The sequence below is a fragment of the Pipistrellus hanaki genome, assembly GCF_964339955.1.
Source record: "Pipistrellus hanaki genome assembly, chromosome: 4".
Taxonomy (NCBI): domain Eukaryota; kingdom Metazoa; phylum Chordata; class Mammalia; order Chiroptera; family Vespertilionidae; genus Pipistrellus; species Pipistrellus hanaki.
In genome coordinates this window covers 91,055,325-91,069,125 of record NC_140506.1, presented here as the reverse complement: position 1 = coordinate 91,069,125, position 13,801 = coordinate 91,055,325, and the positions used below count along the sequence as shown (strand labels likewise).

The following is a 13,801-nucleotide window of genomic DNA, read 5'->3' as shown; positions in this document are numbered from 1 at the left end:
ATGTTGAATGCCAACTTTAAGGGAAAAAGAAAAACTTTTAAAAATGGGCAGAGGACCTGAATAAACATTTCTCCCAACAGAGCATACAGATGGCCAACAGATATATGAAAAGATGCTCAACATCACTAATGATCAGGGAAATTAAAATCAAAACCACAGTGAGCTATCACCTCACACCTGTCACAGTGGCTATCATCAATAAACAACGTTAGTGAGCATGTGGAGAAAAGGGAACCCACATACACTGTTGATGGGACTGTAAACTAGTTCAGCCACCATGGAAAACAGTATGGAGATCCCTCAGAAAATTCAAAATAGAGCTACCATATAACCCAGCAAATCCACTTCCGGGTATTTATCTGAAGAAAACAAAAACACTAATTTGAAAGATATACGCACCCCTATGTTCACTGCAGCATCACTGGTAATCGCCAATGTATGGAAGTAACATAGATGTCCATCAACAGAGAAATGGATAATGAAGATGTTTATATATATATATATATATATATATATATATATATATATATATACACACACACACACACACACACACATGATGGAATATTATTCAGCCATAAAAATTATGAAATCTTGCCATTTGCAATAACATGGTTGGACCTAGAGGGCATTATGCTAAGGGAAATAAGCCAGACAAAAGAAAGACAAATACCCTATGATTTCACTTATATGTTGAACCTAAAAACAAAACAAGGGAATAAACAAAACAGAAACACACTGGGAACAAGCTAATGCTTAAAGGGGAGAGGACTTCTCCCCTTATATGAAAACGAAATACCCAGAATAGGCAAATCCACAGAGACAGAAAGTAGATTGATTGGTGGTTGCCAAGAGCTGGGAAAGTTGAGGGAGGGTGGGGGGGAAATGATGAGTGATTGCATAATGGATATGGGGTTTTCTTTTGGAATGATGAAAATGTTCTAGAACTACCCTGTTTCCCCCAAAATAAGATAGTGTCTTATATTAATTTTTACCCCCAAAGTTGCGCTAGGTCTTATTTTCAGGGGATGTCTTATCTTTCCATGCGCTAGGTCTTATTTTCGGAGGATGTTTTATTTTCGGGGAAACACGGTAGATAGAAGTGGTAGTTGCACACCTTTTAATGTACGAAGTGCCACAAAATTTGAAAATAGTTCACTTCAGCTAAAACTGGTTTGGCTCAGTAGATAGAGCGTCAGCCTGCAGACTGAAGGGTCCCAGGTTCGATTCCAGTCAAGGGCACTACTCTGGTTGCGGGCACATCCCCAGTGGGGGGCGTGCAGGAGGCAGCTGATCTATGTTTCTCTCTCATGGATGTTTCTAGCTCTCTATCTCTCTCCCTTTCTCTCTGTAAAAAATCAATAAAATATATTTACAAAAAAAGAAAATAGTTCATTTCATATTATGTGAATTTGACCTCAATTAAAACAAAAACAGCGTAATGCCTCACACAGAATAAGCCCTGAAAATGCTATGAAAGGTGCTGAACACCAGTTCAATAGGTAAAGAGGTGGAGGGGAAAGCATCCTAGGTATGGGGAAAGGTTCAGAAGGGAGTGTGTTGGTGCCAAATCATCTCCTCTGGCAGATGGAGCACAGAGCAAGTGGCTCATGGAGCAGAGACGGGGAGAAAGCTGTGGGGTCTGTAGAGGCCAGACCCAGGGGTCTGGAGGGTTACAGGAAACCCCTGAAGGCTTGTAACAGACTTAGGTTTTTTTTTTTTTAAATATATTTTATTGATTTTTTACAGAGAGGAAGGGAGAGGGATAGAAAGCTAGAAACATCGATGAGAGAGGTGTGCCTTTTGCACACCCCCTACTGGGGATATGCCCGCAACCAAGGTACATGCCCTTGACCGGAATCGAACCCGGGTCCCTTCAGTCCCCAAGCCGACGCTCTATCCATTGAGCCAAACCGGTCTCGGCCAGACTTAGGTTTTTAAGAGACCGTTTTGCAATGTGTAGGATAGCTTGAAGGGGGGGGCAGAGTGGTGTGGGAAGGCAGGCCAGGAGAATGTTATGGGAGAGTGGGTAGTGACGGCACCTGGATCATACATAACTAGTTGAAATACCCAAGTAGCCACTGCATACAGAGGAGTAGTCCATAGCGAATTGTCTTGGCTGTGAAAAGTAGAGATGTCGTGGGGCCTTCCAGGGACAGTGTGTCTCGCAGGGTGCTAGATCTGAGCTGGAGACCCGGGAGGAGGGATGGCGGTATTAGAAGCCCCGGAGACCCCAGGGACAGTGTGGTGCGCAGAGCCAAGAACTCTGAAGGGCACCAGCCTTAGGGATAGAGGAAGAGGCTGAATGCCTGGCCAAGGAGCTAGGCAACAGGAGCTTTTCAGGAGCAGTGCTGTCAACTACTGTGCAAACGTGTCAAGATCCAGAAAGAAAAGTATCGACTGGGTTTGGCAGCATGAGAAGGGCAGTGACCTTGTGGCATTTTAACTGGATAGCCGGGAATTCCTGACAGCAAGAGGAGTGGGAAGCGAGAATGTGGACCCAGCAAGGCGGTGAAGACAGCTCTTTGAAGGAGAGAGTGGGGGCTGGAAGTAGAGCTTTGGGTTGTTTTATGGAGTTTCAAGTTTGGGGAGAAGAAAGAAGGGGAAGGGGGGAAGGTACAAGAAGGTTCTTGGACCCAGGGCCTGGGGGGACGGGCTGGAGGATGTGGCCTTAGTACAAGGCCGGATAAGGAAGGGGGTGAAGGTGCAGCACAAACAGTGGGAGAGCCTGACTTCAGGGCTGTTTTTCTGTGAAAAAGGGTGAGACTATGTGCCTGGAATGCGTGGGGTGGAGAATGGAAAATAAAGTATGAAGGACCCCAGTTTTGGAGGGGTCACTGGGCTGAGTTAGGGGAATGGAGGATGGGTCTACAAAGCCCTGTACGTGCCCGGACTAAGGTTGCCAGATTTAGCGAATAAAACTACAGGACGCCGAGTTACACCTGAATTTCACGTAAGCAACGAAAACCTTTTTAGTTTATCTCATGGGACTTTTTTAGATTATCTTTGGGACTTTTTGTTGTTGTTATTGCCGCTCATGTGAAATTCAAACGTAACTAAGTGTCTGGTGGTAATTTACCTGGGAATCCTACCCCGGCCTGGGGAGAAGGGGGTGGAAGAGACTGGCCTCGGGACCCACGCATGGAAAATGAGTGCCACCAGGGAGAGGCGCTCGAGTGAAGAGAAGGCTGAGGCACCACTTCATCTACCCCTCGCCGCCAGCCAGCACCAACGCCCCTACTGGTTCTCCCAGGGAGGGACTGGCCGCACAGCGCCAGAGCTTTGGTCTCGTCCCACCCACCCCGGCATGCCCCGTGGTGTCGCCCGAGCGGCCCATCGATAACTCTACGCTCGGCCTCAGCCTCTATCGACTCACTCCTCCACTCGCCGTCCTGGACTGCGGCGGAGCGCCGAGCCGCCGGGACAGTAGTGAGGTCGCGGGACGAGGGCCAGAAAGCAGCTCCCGTGGGGCCCGGAGAGCGCACCCGGGGGAAGCTGGCCCCGTGGGACAGAGCCCGGCCGCCGGCAGAGAACCAGGGAGCGCCCGGACCCCGCCTCAGAGGGACTCCTCACATCAGGTCTAGCCGCTTGCCTGCTACGCATGCGCAGTCGCAGCACTCGGCTTCCGGTCGGCCCCTTTCTGCCGCCTTGCGCACGCGCGACCCATCCTTGGGGCGCGAGAGGCGCCGGCGCAGCTGCCCCTGCGGGTCCGCGGCGTGTCTGTGGGGCCGCCACGGAAGTACCCTGCAGAGCTGGCTGGGAGGCTGCCTCTTACCGGTTGCCGTGCGTGTCCCTAGCTAAGGTGACCAGATGTCCCGATTTTTAACACTTTGTCCCGCGTTGTTTTAAAACAGTCCCGATTTTTTGAAGGAATTGTTAAAAATCGGGACGTCTGGTCACCTTACCCTCTCTGTGCCTCAGTTTCTCCATCTCTAAAATGGGAATGATACATCTCTCTCTCTCCGATTGGACCTATAATCTGTTTAGGACAGCGATTTTCAACTGATGTGCCACAAGAATTTTTAAAACGTGCAATTCCCATTTAGTCAGGGGCACTGACCTCTTTTCCGTTAGATTGTCAAATTTCAAAACGATAACAGCCAACACAACAATAGCCCTTCAGTGTGAATGAATCACAATTATAACTTTTTTTTTTTTGTCAGATCAGCAAAAATATTTCTTGGTGTGTCGCAGAATTTTAATATTTAGTGTATGTGTGTCATGAGATGTAAAAGATTGGAAATCGCCGGTTTAGGACATAAAGGGTATACTCACCTTTCTGTTTTCCAGATCCTCTGACCTTTGACCCCTGCTGAGGCTTCCAAGCAGCCACAACATGAACACATCCCCAGGCACTGTGGGCAGTGACCCGGTCATCTTGGCTACTGCGGGCTATGACCACACCGTGCGGTTTTGGCAGGCCCACAGCGGGATCTGCACCCGCACGGTGCAGCACCAGGACTCTGTATCCTCTGCTGGGGAGGTAGGGAGGTGGTGCTGGACAGGATCCCTGGTGGGGTTAGCAGCCTGGGCGAAGGCCTGGGGTGGGGAGAATACAGCAGCAGCTGAGCCAGATGGCGGAGGCCTTGAGGGCTCCTGACTCCCGGGCTCTGCTGGTCCTCATCCTTAGCATACATAGCAGGTGAACGCACTGGAAATCACGCCCGACCGCAGTATGATTGCTGCTGCAGGTACCTGTACCCTCAACCTGACCCCTAACCTCTTGGTGGTTTGATCTAGGCCCAGCCAAACCTCAGTTTGGTCTGTGCCCACAGGTTACCAGCACATCCGCATGTATGATCTCAACTCCAATAACCCCAACCCCATCATCAGCTATGATGGGGTCAATAAGAACATCGCGTCTGTGGGCTTCCATGAGGATGGCCGCTGGATGTACACGGGCGGGGAGGACTGCACTGCCCGGATCTGGGACCTCAGGTGTGGATGCCAGGCAGGCGGGCCAGCTGCCTGGATGTGTAAGGCTTCTGGGGGTATGGGAGTGAGGGTCAACCTGGAGCGTTCCCTCTCAGCAGAGCAGAGACAGGGTTTGCTATGTGGGTGATTTATTGAGAGCAATGAGGAAAGCAGGTTGGAGAAGAGATAAAGCCTCACAAAGATGAGTCCAGTCTCAGCCTGATCCCACAGGGAACTCTGGAGAATAAATTGCATCAAAGAGAAAGTCCTGCCTTGAGGCAGGGGACTGGCCTTTATGCCCCTTCTGAGTCAATCATTGGCTTCAGACTGCCCCTGGTGAGTGTGAGCCTCCTAAGTACTTCCTGTGGGGCAGCTCTTACCAGCGGAGGGACAAGGATAAATGGCCAGGGAAAGGGCATGGGGGGGGCACCAACAGCATCTACAGTATTTGCCTCCCACCCAAAGGTCCCGCAACCTGCAGTGTCAGCGGATCTTCCAGGTGAACGCACCCATTAACTGTGTGTGCCTGCACCCCAACCAGGTGAGGGGTGTGCACAGGTTTGGGCGCCCTGGGGCTTTGGGGGGCAGGGGTCCTGCCTTATCTCACACCTTATCCCTTGCACCCCAGGCAGAGCTCATTGTGGGTGACCAGAGCGGTGCTATCCACATCTGGGACTTAAAAACTGACCACAACGAGCAGCTGATCCCTGAGCCTGAGGTCTCCATCACATCTGCCCACATCGACCCGGACGCCAGCTACATGGCGGCAGTAAATAGCACTGTGAGTCCTGGGGTGTGTGTATCAGGGGAGACCAACTCCGCGGCCTGCCCCTTGTCCCTTTATTCCCTGCAGGTGTCTCCCTTACCCCACAGTTCTGCTTTCCCCTCCTGTACTCCAGCTCCAACCGTCGCCAAAGTCAAGATGCCACCTCTCATTGCCTGCTGTAGCCCCATCAGTCCCCACCTCCTGAATCTAAAATCTGTCCCACTCACCCCATTTTCTGGTACAAATTTCCCTTGCCTCCCCTTCTCTGTCGCCTCTCTCTGACCCCCCTTATCCCAATCCATTCTCTCTCTGCCACCAGGGCATTCTTGAGTAGTACCAGCCTGATCCCATTGTTCCCTGCATAAATCCAATGATGACTCTGGCTCCTTATGGCCTCAAGATACCGTGGGTGTCCTCCTCTCATCTCTTTCTCTCTCTTTTTTTTTAATCCTCACCCAAGGAATGAGGATATTTTTTCCCATTGATTTTAGAAAGTAGAAGGCAGGGAGGATGGGGTGGGGGGAAGGACTGGAGGGAAGAGGAAAGAGAGAAATATGATGTGACAGAGACACATCAGTTGCTTGCCTCCCACACTCACCCTGACTGGGAATGAGGATCAGACCTGCAACCTAGGTATGTGCCCTTGAACCAGAGTTGAACCTGTGCCCTTTCAGGATGCAGGCCATGCTCTAACCATTGACCCATGCTAACCAGGGCCCATCTCTTTCTTCGCATCCTGGTAGGCCAGCAGCATCAGGAAAGGTAGATATAGCCTCTTGCTCTGAGCCCACCTGGTGTAGCCCTTGATTGGGGCCAGGCCTCCAGGTGCTCCCTGCAGATGGGACTTGATGTGCCTGCAATATGTTCCCGGCCCCAGATCCCCCATGTACAACCACAGTGTTGGATGGCAGCCCCTGGATCTGGGTCTACCTGCTAGGGCATCCATCCCCATGTGTCAGGCTGGAGGTTCTGGTCCCCCATGATTTTCCTCCTACCCCGCAGGGGAACTGCTATGTCTGGAATCTGACGGGGGGCATTGGCGACGAGGTGACGCAGCTCATCCCCAAGACCAAGATCCCAGCACACACCCGCTACGCCCTGCAGTGCCGCTTCAGCCCAGACTCCACGTGTGTGCGGGGCCTGGTGGACCAGGAGTTCCCGTGGCTCTGGGGAGGAAGGGACCTGCCTGGGTTGGGGGCTTTTTGGATCTGGGCCTGCTTGGTGGATGGCAAGGGGATGCAGCATTGGAGTGACTGCTGACGGCATCCCCACCATGCTCACACCCTTAGGCTCCTCGCCACCTGCTCGGCTGACCAGACGTGCAAGATTTGGAGGACGTCCAACTTCTCCCTGATGACGGAGCTAAGCATCAAGAGCAGCAATCCCGGAGAGTCATCCCGAGGCTGGATGTGGGGCTGTGCCTTCTCTGGGGACTCCCAGTACATTGTCACGGGTGAGTCCCACCTACCCTGCGCCCCTGCCCTGCTAGCCCAGGGTGATTGCTGGGGCTTCCCTGCTACCTGGGAGCCAGCCTCCAGTGTGGGGCCGAATCCTGAGTTGCTACCCATATCCTCCCTCCCCACAGCTTCCTCTGACAACCTGGCCCGGCTTTGGTGCGTGGAGACGGGAGAGATCAAGAGAGAGTACGGCGGCCACCAGAAAGCCGTGGTGTGCTTGGCCTTCAATGACAGTGTGCTGGGCTAGCCTGTGCCCCGCCGGGACTGCATGCAGCCGTCAGGCAGCACTGGCTAGATGTGACTGTTCGGCTGCCGAGTCAGAGCGGACCCTTCCTCGGGCTAGCCTCTGCCATGGCTAGCTGGACCTGACCGACTACCCTGGCTCCCTTGGCCAGCCTAGATGCCAGCTGGTCTGCCTGGGGGCTCTTTTAGTCTCCAGTTGCTTATCTGGATGTGACAGGTCTCAGGAAGCTGACCCAAGCAGCCCTGGCTGCTGCCCACCCCCAAGCCAGTGCTTTTCCCCTCCCCACCCATTATATGTCCCGAGACCACAGAAGACACCATCATGGCCAAGTGGAAGGGTTTATTAGCCCCTGCTGGGGGCCGCCTTCCATGGTACTGATGAGAGGGCCGTCCAGCGGGCTGGTTTGTGGGGCTGGGTGGGCTGCGGGTTCAGTCTGGGAGGTAATAAAAGCAGACTGACACACAGATGTTGCTTGGGAAGCAGATGTCGATGCATAGATAGATCAGCCGCTGCCTCCGGGGCCCTGTGGGAAAGAGTCTTAATGAACCCCAAAAGAGTTCCTCTCCCTCTCCCAGAATGTCCATGGGAGCCCAGGCCTCTCCCCATAGCTGCCCCGACTCACCCTCTGCTCGACGGGCCCAGTAAATGGGGATCTTTGAGCAAAAGTGCCGGACTGAAGCCCCCACTTGGGCAGGGTCCACTTCATGGCTCCCAAGCACGGCCAGCAGCTCCTGAGCATAGTGGGTGTCCTGGCTGGGGCTGGTAGACCCCTGGGTCTGCAGAGAAGGCTCTGGTGGGCCTTGGGACAGGGATACTTGCACTGCCTTTGGCTGGGAAGGGCCCACGAATCTGTGGACATGCCAGCAGCGTGCCAGCCACGCCCTCAGTTCTTGTCAGCAGCCTCAGCAAAGGGAAGATAGAGCTTCTGTTCCCCTGAAACCAGAGCCCAACCCACCGGGCCCAGGCTGCACACAGAACCCTTTGTCTGGCCCCTGGCCTGGAAAGTCTGATCGTGCAAGTATGGAGGCTGCTCACCTTCGAGGTGTTCACCAGAAGCTGCAGGGTCTTTCGATCTCTGGCCTCCATCAGGTGGAGGAAGCAGGCCTGGTGCTCTGCAGGTCGGTAACAGACACAGCCCTGGGGAGGCAGGCAGGTAAGGAAAGTCCATCTGAACACCTTTTGACAGTGACACCCCCCCTCCCGCCCACATCCCCACCAGTCAACTCACGCTCTGCCCATCGAACAGCACCGCCCAGCTGTGGTTACCCTGAGTCGGCGTTACCCTGATGGTTGCCACATTCCTGGCCACGTCCACCTGGGCAGTTTGGTTGAACTGGTACACCCTGGGGCTCGGGAGGGTCAGACGGAACATCTGTAGCAGTGGCTGCGTGGGAAGCCAGAGCTCAGCTGGGCAGGCGGAGGGCTGCCCTCACCCTCTTTCCCCAGCCCTTCTTGGAGGCTTCTGACTCCTCCACTCCTTTGTCCTCCCCCTGTAAGCTCAGCTCTAAGCCCTGGATTTATTGGAGGGCTGGATATGCTGGCTTCTCCCCCTTCCTAGTGTGCATGCCTGCCCAGGTCCTGAGGAGGCTCACCTTGGAAGGGCTGTGAGCAAAGCCAAAAAGCCCTCCAGCCACAGCCCCAGCAGTGGCCAATGCCAGCAGCAGCAGCAGCAGGCCCAGGGCTCTCCAGCCCCCATGGCAGGGCCTGGTCTTCACCTGAGGGCACATTGCAGTCAGTGGGGCTTAGAGCAGACTGGCTCAGGGGAGATAGGGGTTGAGGTGTGGGTGATGGGTGTTGCCCTCTTGTCCCCTGCTCAGGGCATGCCCTGGGTCTTTGTCCCAGGAGTGGGCCCTGGGTGATGGGAGGCACTCACCCTGATAGGCCCAGGCCCGGAGTCCTCCGCACAGCAGCTCCCCTGCTCCATGATGCAGCCCTGGTGACAATGCACTGATTGTCTGCCACTCCTTGGAGTCAGCCAGGAAAACCTCAGGAGCCGCTGATAAGCCAAACAACCGTTCTGGCCCCCTCCCCTCCTGACCCTACTGCCTCCTCCCCAGCCCAGCTACCTGAGCCAAGACAGCCCTCTCCTCTCCACCTGGGGGAGGGGGTGAACTTGTCACGGTGCCTGGCTCTCCTCACACCTGGCCTGTGCTAACCTGAGAGCACAAACCTGGTAGGGCATGAGAGCAAGGCTTTGTGGAAATCAAGACCTGCTGAATAGCAGGGAGGGCAGCCCAGGCCTGGCAAGAGCAGCTTTGCAGTCTGGATGGGGGCAGATTAGTTTTTCCTCAAGAGGCCTGTTTCTAGTCTCCTGGGTTACCTAGACTCCTAGGGCTGGGCATAAGGCCTGGTACACAGCAAACCGTCAATAAATGCCCATGTTATGAAAGGTTGGTATTCTGCACTGCCATACCACTTCCCAACCCCTGCAATTTTGGGTTGGGTAGCATCCCAGAGACTGTGCCTGACACCAGGAAGCTCCGCTGCAGTGAAGGTAGCCGACTTGATCCTCCCTTGCACCCTGAGATGGTTACATCAGCCTTGTGTCCACCAGCTTCTGCTCTGACCAGCATGGCTTTCTCTAACTGTGCTATGGCCCTGGCATCTAGCTTGCATTTCCAGTTACTTAACACTGTGGGTTGCCCCAGGCAGCTTTCACAACACTGGCGTCCTCACCAGGAGCCCTGTCCTGCTCTGGTTTCGCTGTGCTTCCTTTTCCCTGAATCTTCAGAGCCTGTTGTTATGAACCTGAGATGCGGTTGTTTCCAGCTCTGGAATAGGAAGAGCCTTCAACTAAGTCCTCCCGCCCCATACCCACATGAAGGCTAGACAGCTGCAGCCTGTGTGTGAAGGCTGCTGTCAAGGCGAGAGCAAGGAACGCTAGTCAGCATGGGTTTGAGAGTTTAATGTGCATATGAGTTCACACAGTGTGAGAAGGGCAGAGGCGGGGCGCAGAAGAGGAAGGAGTTGCTGGCTGCCGCACCTGCTGCGTGCTCCTGGTGTGGGTGACAACGCCCTGACAGGCCTGCTCAATGTCCAGACCCACCTTGAGCCGACCTCGCAGAGCCAACGTCAGCACCACCAACCTCACAGGCACCGGCTGCCCTGCTGCTGTTGGCAGAGTCCAAACCCCAAACACTCCAGGCCTGGGAGGAGCTAAAGCTCAGGATACCCTCTGCTACTGAGAACTCAGAGAAAGAAGTGAGAGTGCTGGGACTCTGGGACTAGGAGAGAAGCCACAGGTTGTAGGCAGACCCCACTGGGTGCAGAGCAAGGCGCCAGGAAGGAGTCGGCCCAAAGGAACAGCTTCCCAGGCTCTACCCTACAAGTGCAGTTGGAAAGTCTGCTTATCAGGCCTGTTCCCAAAGGTCAGCAACTTAGGGAACAGGCAAAGGCCAGGGCTCCCTACCAAGAACCCGTGGCTCACCAGTGAACCCTGCCAGTCCTCCAGCTGGCCACTGACAAAGGACTCAGAGCCAAGACAGTTGGCCTCATGGACCGTTGGCATCTAACCCCCCCACAGCCAAAGGTGTGGGAGGCCAGGAAGAGGCTGATGCTTTGTAGGAACCATTTTTCCTGTCCTTGGGGACACTTCTTTCCTCTCCCACCCAGAGGGCACCCTGGATAACAGGCATTCCTTGGCCTGCATGACTTTAGCCCTGCTGCTCATTGCGGGGCCTGGAGATTTCTTCGGTGAGATTTGCCCTACAAGACAGAGCACAGCTATTAACATGCTTAAGATTCAATTCCACCCCTTGACAAAGCTGTTCAGAAGTTTAAAAAAATAATTTTTTATAACAATGCTGCTCTGAGCTCCCTACAAAGTTCAGCAAAGGCACCCATGTCCTCCTGGCTACTCAGCCAACAATATGCTCACTCCATGTCACTTGGGTTTAAATGCACATTTGAGAAAGCTGTGGTTTAGCTGGGGTGAGTTGACAGAGCTGCAAGACCATGTATGAGCAGCAGCCCTGAGCATCTGAAACACAACACTCACTATGGCAGAGTGGTTTCTAAGGAAATGTGGAGTGGTGGTGGCAAGGACAGCTCTCCACACCCCAAAAACAGGGAGGCACTACCAGGGTACCACCCCATCTTCCATCCCACCCTGCAGGTGAGGAGATGGAACACAGCAGCAAGCTCCTCTGCTGATGACCCCGTCCATGGGGTCATGGGTTGGTTTGTACATTTCTCCTGCTAGTCAAAATAATCAATTCCTTCTCCCCTTTGCCCAACAAGGGGCCTTGATCCCTGAATAAATTTTTCAATGAAATATGAACCCCCTAGACCTACCTCAGTCCCATCAGCAGGCCCTTAGGTTATCTGAATTCTGGACAGATGTGAAGCCTGCTCTTGCCAATGGCAACCAAGGCCCAGAATCCCCCCCACGATGCCCTCCAAATTTAAAAGTGCATTTTAGGCCCTGGCCAGGTGGCTCAGTTGGTTAGAGGGTTGTCCTGATATGCCAAGATTGTGGGTTTGATCCCCAGTCAGGGCACATCCAAGAAGCAACCAATGAATGCATAAATAAAAGCAAATTGATGTTTCTCTCTCCTTTACTCTCTCTCTCAAAAAAAAAAAAAAAAGTGCATCTTAAATTATAAACACCTCTAACAAAATCACCCCCAAACCTTTACTTCCAAGGTTACCAGTGCCTTTGCTTAACTCCAAGCATCACCTTTAAAGCCTCCTAGCTGAGCAAGTGCTTAAGCCCCACCTATTAATTTGGTTAAGTGATTTTCAATTTTTTTTTTATTCTGAAGATTAAAGACGCTAAATCTTTAACCTTGAAGGGCAGGCAAAAGGTCGGCTATGCTGTCAACATAGAAGTCAGGGACCATTTTCTTTTTAGACATGCAGTCACTTTCCTGATTACTCTTCACGTCTCTCAGAGAGGAGACTCCAGTGAGGGTGAGGATGGTCTTTAGGCCACAGCTGACGCCCAGAAGGATATCTGTGTCCAGGCGATCTCCCACCATGACGGTGCGCTCTGGGTTGATGCCGTACTCCTGGGACACGCAGTCGAAGATGAAGCGGCTGGGCTTCCCTATGATGTCGGCCTGGCGCTCAGCGGCCATCTCCACGGCTCGGACCAGACAACCGGTACCTGAGGGGCGGAGAGGGGGTGGGGGAGAGCGCCCGAGGTCAGAGGGTTGGAAGGGCCCGCCGCTGCCGCCCTCCAACCCCCTGCCCCGGGGCGCACGGACCCGCGATGAAGCGGCCGTTCTCGAGGGGGAGCCGGTTGTCCATGTTGGTGCCCACGAGCAGGCAGCCGGGCTGCTGCAAGTAACGCACGGCCTTGGTGAGCTTCATGTAGCTGAAGTGCGGGTCGAAGCCCACCACCACCGCGCGCACATCGGGCTCGAGGGGCGCGTCCAGCCAGGCGCCAGGGCCGTCGCCCTGCAGGGGATCGGGCCCCACGCCCACGCAGGCGACGCCCACGGCCTCCAGCTCGGCCGCCAGCGCCGCGCTGCCCAGCACGTAGGCCTTGGGAGCCGGGGAGCCGGTCAGGTGCTGGCGCAGGTAGAGCGCGGTGCAGTAGGCCGTGCCGAAGACCTCGGGGCTGCCGCCGGGTCCCGCGGGGCCGCCGAAGCCCAGGCGCCGCAGCTTCTCGGCATAGGCCTCACGGGTCTTGCTGCTGTTGTTGGTGATGAAGCCGAGGCGTTTGCCGCGGGCCCGCAGCGCCGTTAGGGTCTCCGGCGCGCCGGGCACGGCCGTCTCGCCGCGCCACAGCACGCCGTCGCAGTCGAACAGCAGCGTGTCCACGTCGGCCAGCAGCGCCTGGGCCCGCTCGGCGTTCAGCCGCACGCAGCGGGCGTCGTCGCCGCCTGCCTCCGCCTCTGCCATGGCCGCCTGCCGCCGTCACCGCCACCGGCAGCCACCGGCCTCTCCTCACAGCCGCCCGCCACAGTGTCCGCCCCGCCCCCGCCGTGCTCATTGGCCCCCCCGCCGCACGCGCGCCACCCATTGGACGCCGCCTGCGCCAATCCGCCCCTGCCTACCTCAGGTTGCCGGAGCTCGGCGCCAACCGTCACGGGCCGGCGCAGGGAAGGGGACAGCTATTGGCTGTAAGTCCAGGGGCGCCTCGGTGATTGGCTGGCAGGGAGCCAACCGGCATTCGGAGTGGAGCCTTGACTGCGGAAACGCTGCGGAGCCGGGAGCCGGCTTGGGACGTAAGGCCGCTGCTTATTGGGCAGCTCAACGGGCAGCTCGCTCATTGGAGGCGCGTGGTCAGCTTAGGTGACGGAGACCCTTAATCGAGTGACCCTCAACCGGGCAGGCTGCTGACTGGCTGGCTTCTCGCCCGCCGTGCGGGCGGGGCTCTCCGCAGGAGCGCTGGAGGGTGGGGTGCTGCCCCCCTGTCGGAGGCAGTCACGTCTTCACCTTTGCTTGGGCTGAGCCCGGCATCGTCCTTCCCGC

The 13,801-nt window shown here is 55.2% G+C and overlaps 3 protein-coding genes across 8 annotated transcripts; 1 reads left to right on the top strand and 2 right to left on the bottom strand.

Moving 5' to 3' along the window:
• The first annotated feature begins 3,279 nt into the window (after positions 1-3,279).
• MLST8 (MTOR associated protein, LST8 homolog) lies at positions 3,280-7,847 on the top strand. 2 transcript variants are annotated; one of them, XM_084882453.1, is made up of 9 exons: positions 3,280-3,578; positions 4,291-4,465; positions 4,640-4,691; positions 4,776-4,938; positions 5,380-5,455; positions 5,543-5,695; positions 6,683-6,807; positions 6,970-7,133; positions 7,266-7,847. In XM_084882453.1, exons 2-9 carry the CDS (start codon positions 4,337-4,339, stop codon positions 7,382-7,384), a joined length of 981 nt encoding a protein of 326 aa, XP_084738579.1. In that variant the 5' UTR covers positions 3,280-3,578; positions 4,291-4,336; the 3' UTR covers positions 7,385-7,847. The 2 variants fall into 2 exon arrangements, with proteins under 2 accessions (XP_084738579.1, XP_084738580.1); XM_084882454.1 differs by lacking the exon at positions 3,280-3,578 and adding an exon at positions 3,655-3,802.
• Positions 7,706-10,133, bottom strand: BRICD5 (BRICHOS domain containing 5). 5 transcript variants are annotated; one of them, XR_014794894.1, is made up of 6 exons: positions 9,255-10,133; positions 8,974-9,096; positions 8,610-8,765; positions 8,417-8,518; positions 8,004-8,230; positions 7,706-7,904 (listed from the first exon to the last, which is right to left on the bottom strand). XR_014794894.1 is itself a non-coding variant. In XM_084882490.1 (6 exons), exons 1-6 carry the CDS (start codon positions 9,303-9,305, stop codon positions 7,884-7,886), a joined length of 630 nt encoding a protein of 209 aa, XP_084738616.1. In that variant the 5' UTR covers positions 9,306-10,133; the 3' UTR covers positions 7,706-7,883. The 5 variants fall into 5 exon arrangements, 4 of the variants coding, with proteins under 4 accessions (XP_084738616.1, XP_084738615.1, XP_084738617.1 ...); XM_084882490.1 differs by having other exon boundaries at positions 8,004-8,180; XM_084882489.1 differs by having other exon boundaries at positions 8,004-8,157.
• Positions 10,134-10,271: 138 nt separating this feature from the next.
• PGP (phosphoglycolate phosphatase) lies at positions 10,272-13,304 on the bottom strand. Its single transcript, XM_084882455.1, has 2 exons — positions 12,589-13,304; positions 10,272-12,488 (listed from the first exon to the last, which is right to left on the bottom strand). The coding sequence occupies exons 1-2, from the start codon at positions 13,226-13,228 to the stop codon at positions 12,163-12,165; spliced, it is 966 nt and encodes a 321-aa protein (XP_084738581.1). The 5' UTR covers positions 13,229-13,304; the 3' UTR covers positions 10,272-12,162.
• Positions 13,305-13,801: the final 497 nt, after the last annotated feature.

Coding starts and splice junctions, on each gene's coding strand:
- PGP (XM_084882455.1), bottom strand. CDS start 13,228: ATGGCAGAGGCGGAGGCAGGCGGCGACGACGCCCGCTGCGTGCGGCTG. Junction 12,489..12,588: donor GAACGGCCGCTTCATCGCGG/GTCCGTGCGCCC, acceptor TCCGCCCCTCAG/GTACCGGTTGTCTGGTCCGA.
- BRICD5 (XM_084882488.1), bottom strand. CDS start 9,305: ATGGAGCAGGGGAGCTGCTGTGCGGAGGACTCCGGGCCTGGGCCTATC. Junction 8,519..8,609: donor TGCTGTTCGATGGGCAGAGC/GTGAGTTGACTG, acceptor CTGCCTCCCCAG/GGCTGTGTCTGTTACCGACC. Junction 8,158..8,416: donor TTCTGGTGAACACCTCGAAG/GTGAGCAGCCTC, acceptor CCTTCTCTGCAG/ACCCAGGGGTCTACCAGCCC.
- MLST8 (XM_084882453.1), top strand. CDS start 4,337: ATGAACACATCCCCAGGCACTGTGGGCAGTGACCCGGTCATCTTGGCT. Junction 5,456..5,542: donor TGTGCCTGCACCCCAACCAG/GTGAGGGGTGTG, acceptor CTTGCACCCCAG/GCAGAGCTCATTGTGGGTGA. Junction 5,696..6,682: donor TGGCGGCAGTAAATAGCACT/GTGAGTCCTGGG, acceptor CCTACCCCGCAG/GGGAACTGCTATGTCTGGAA.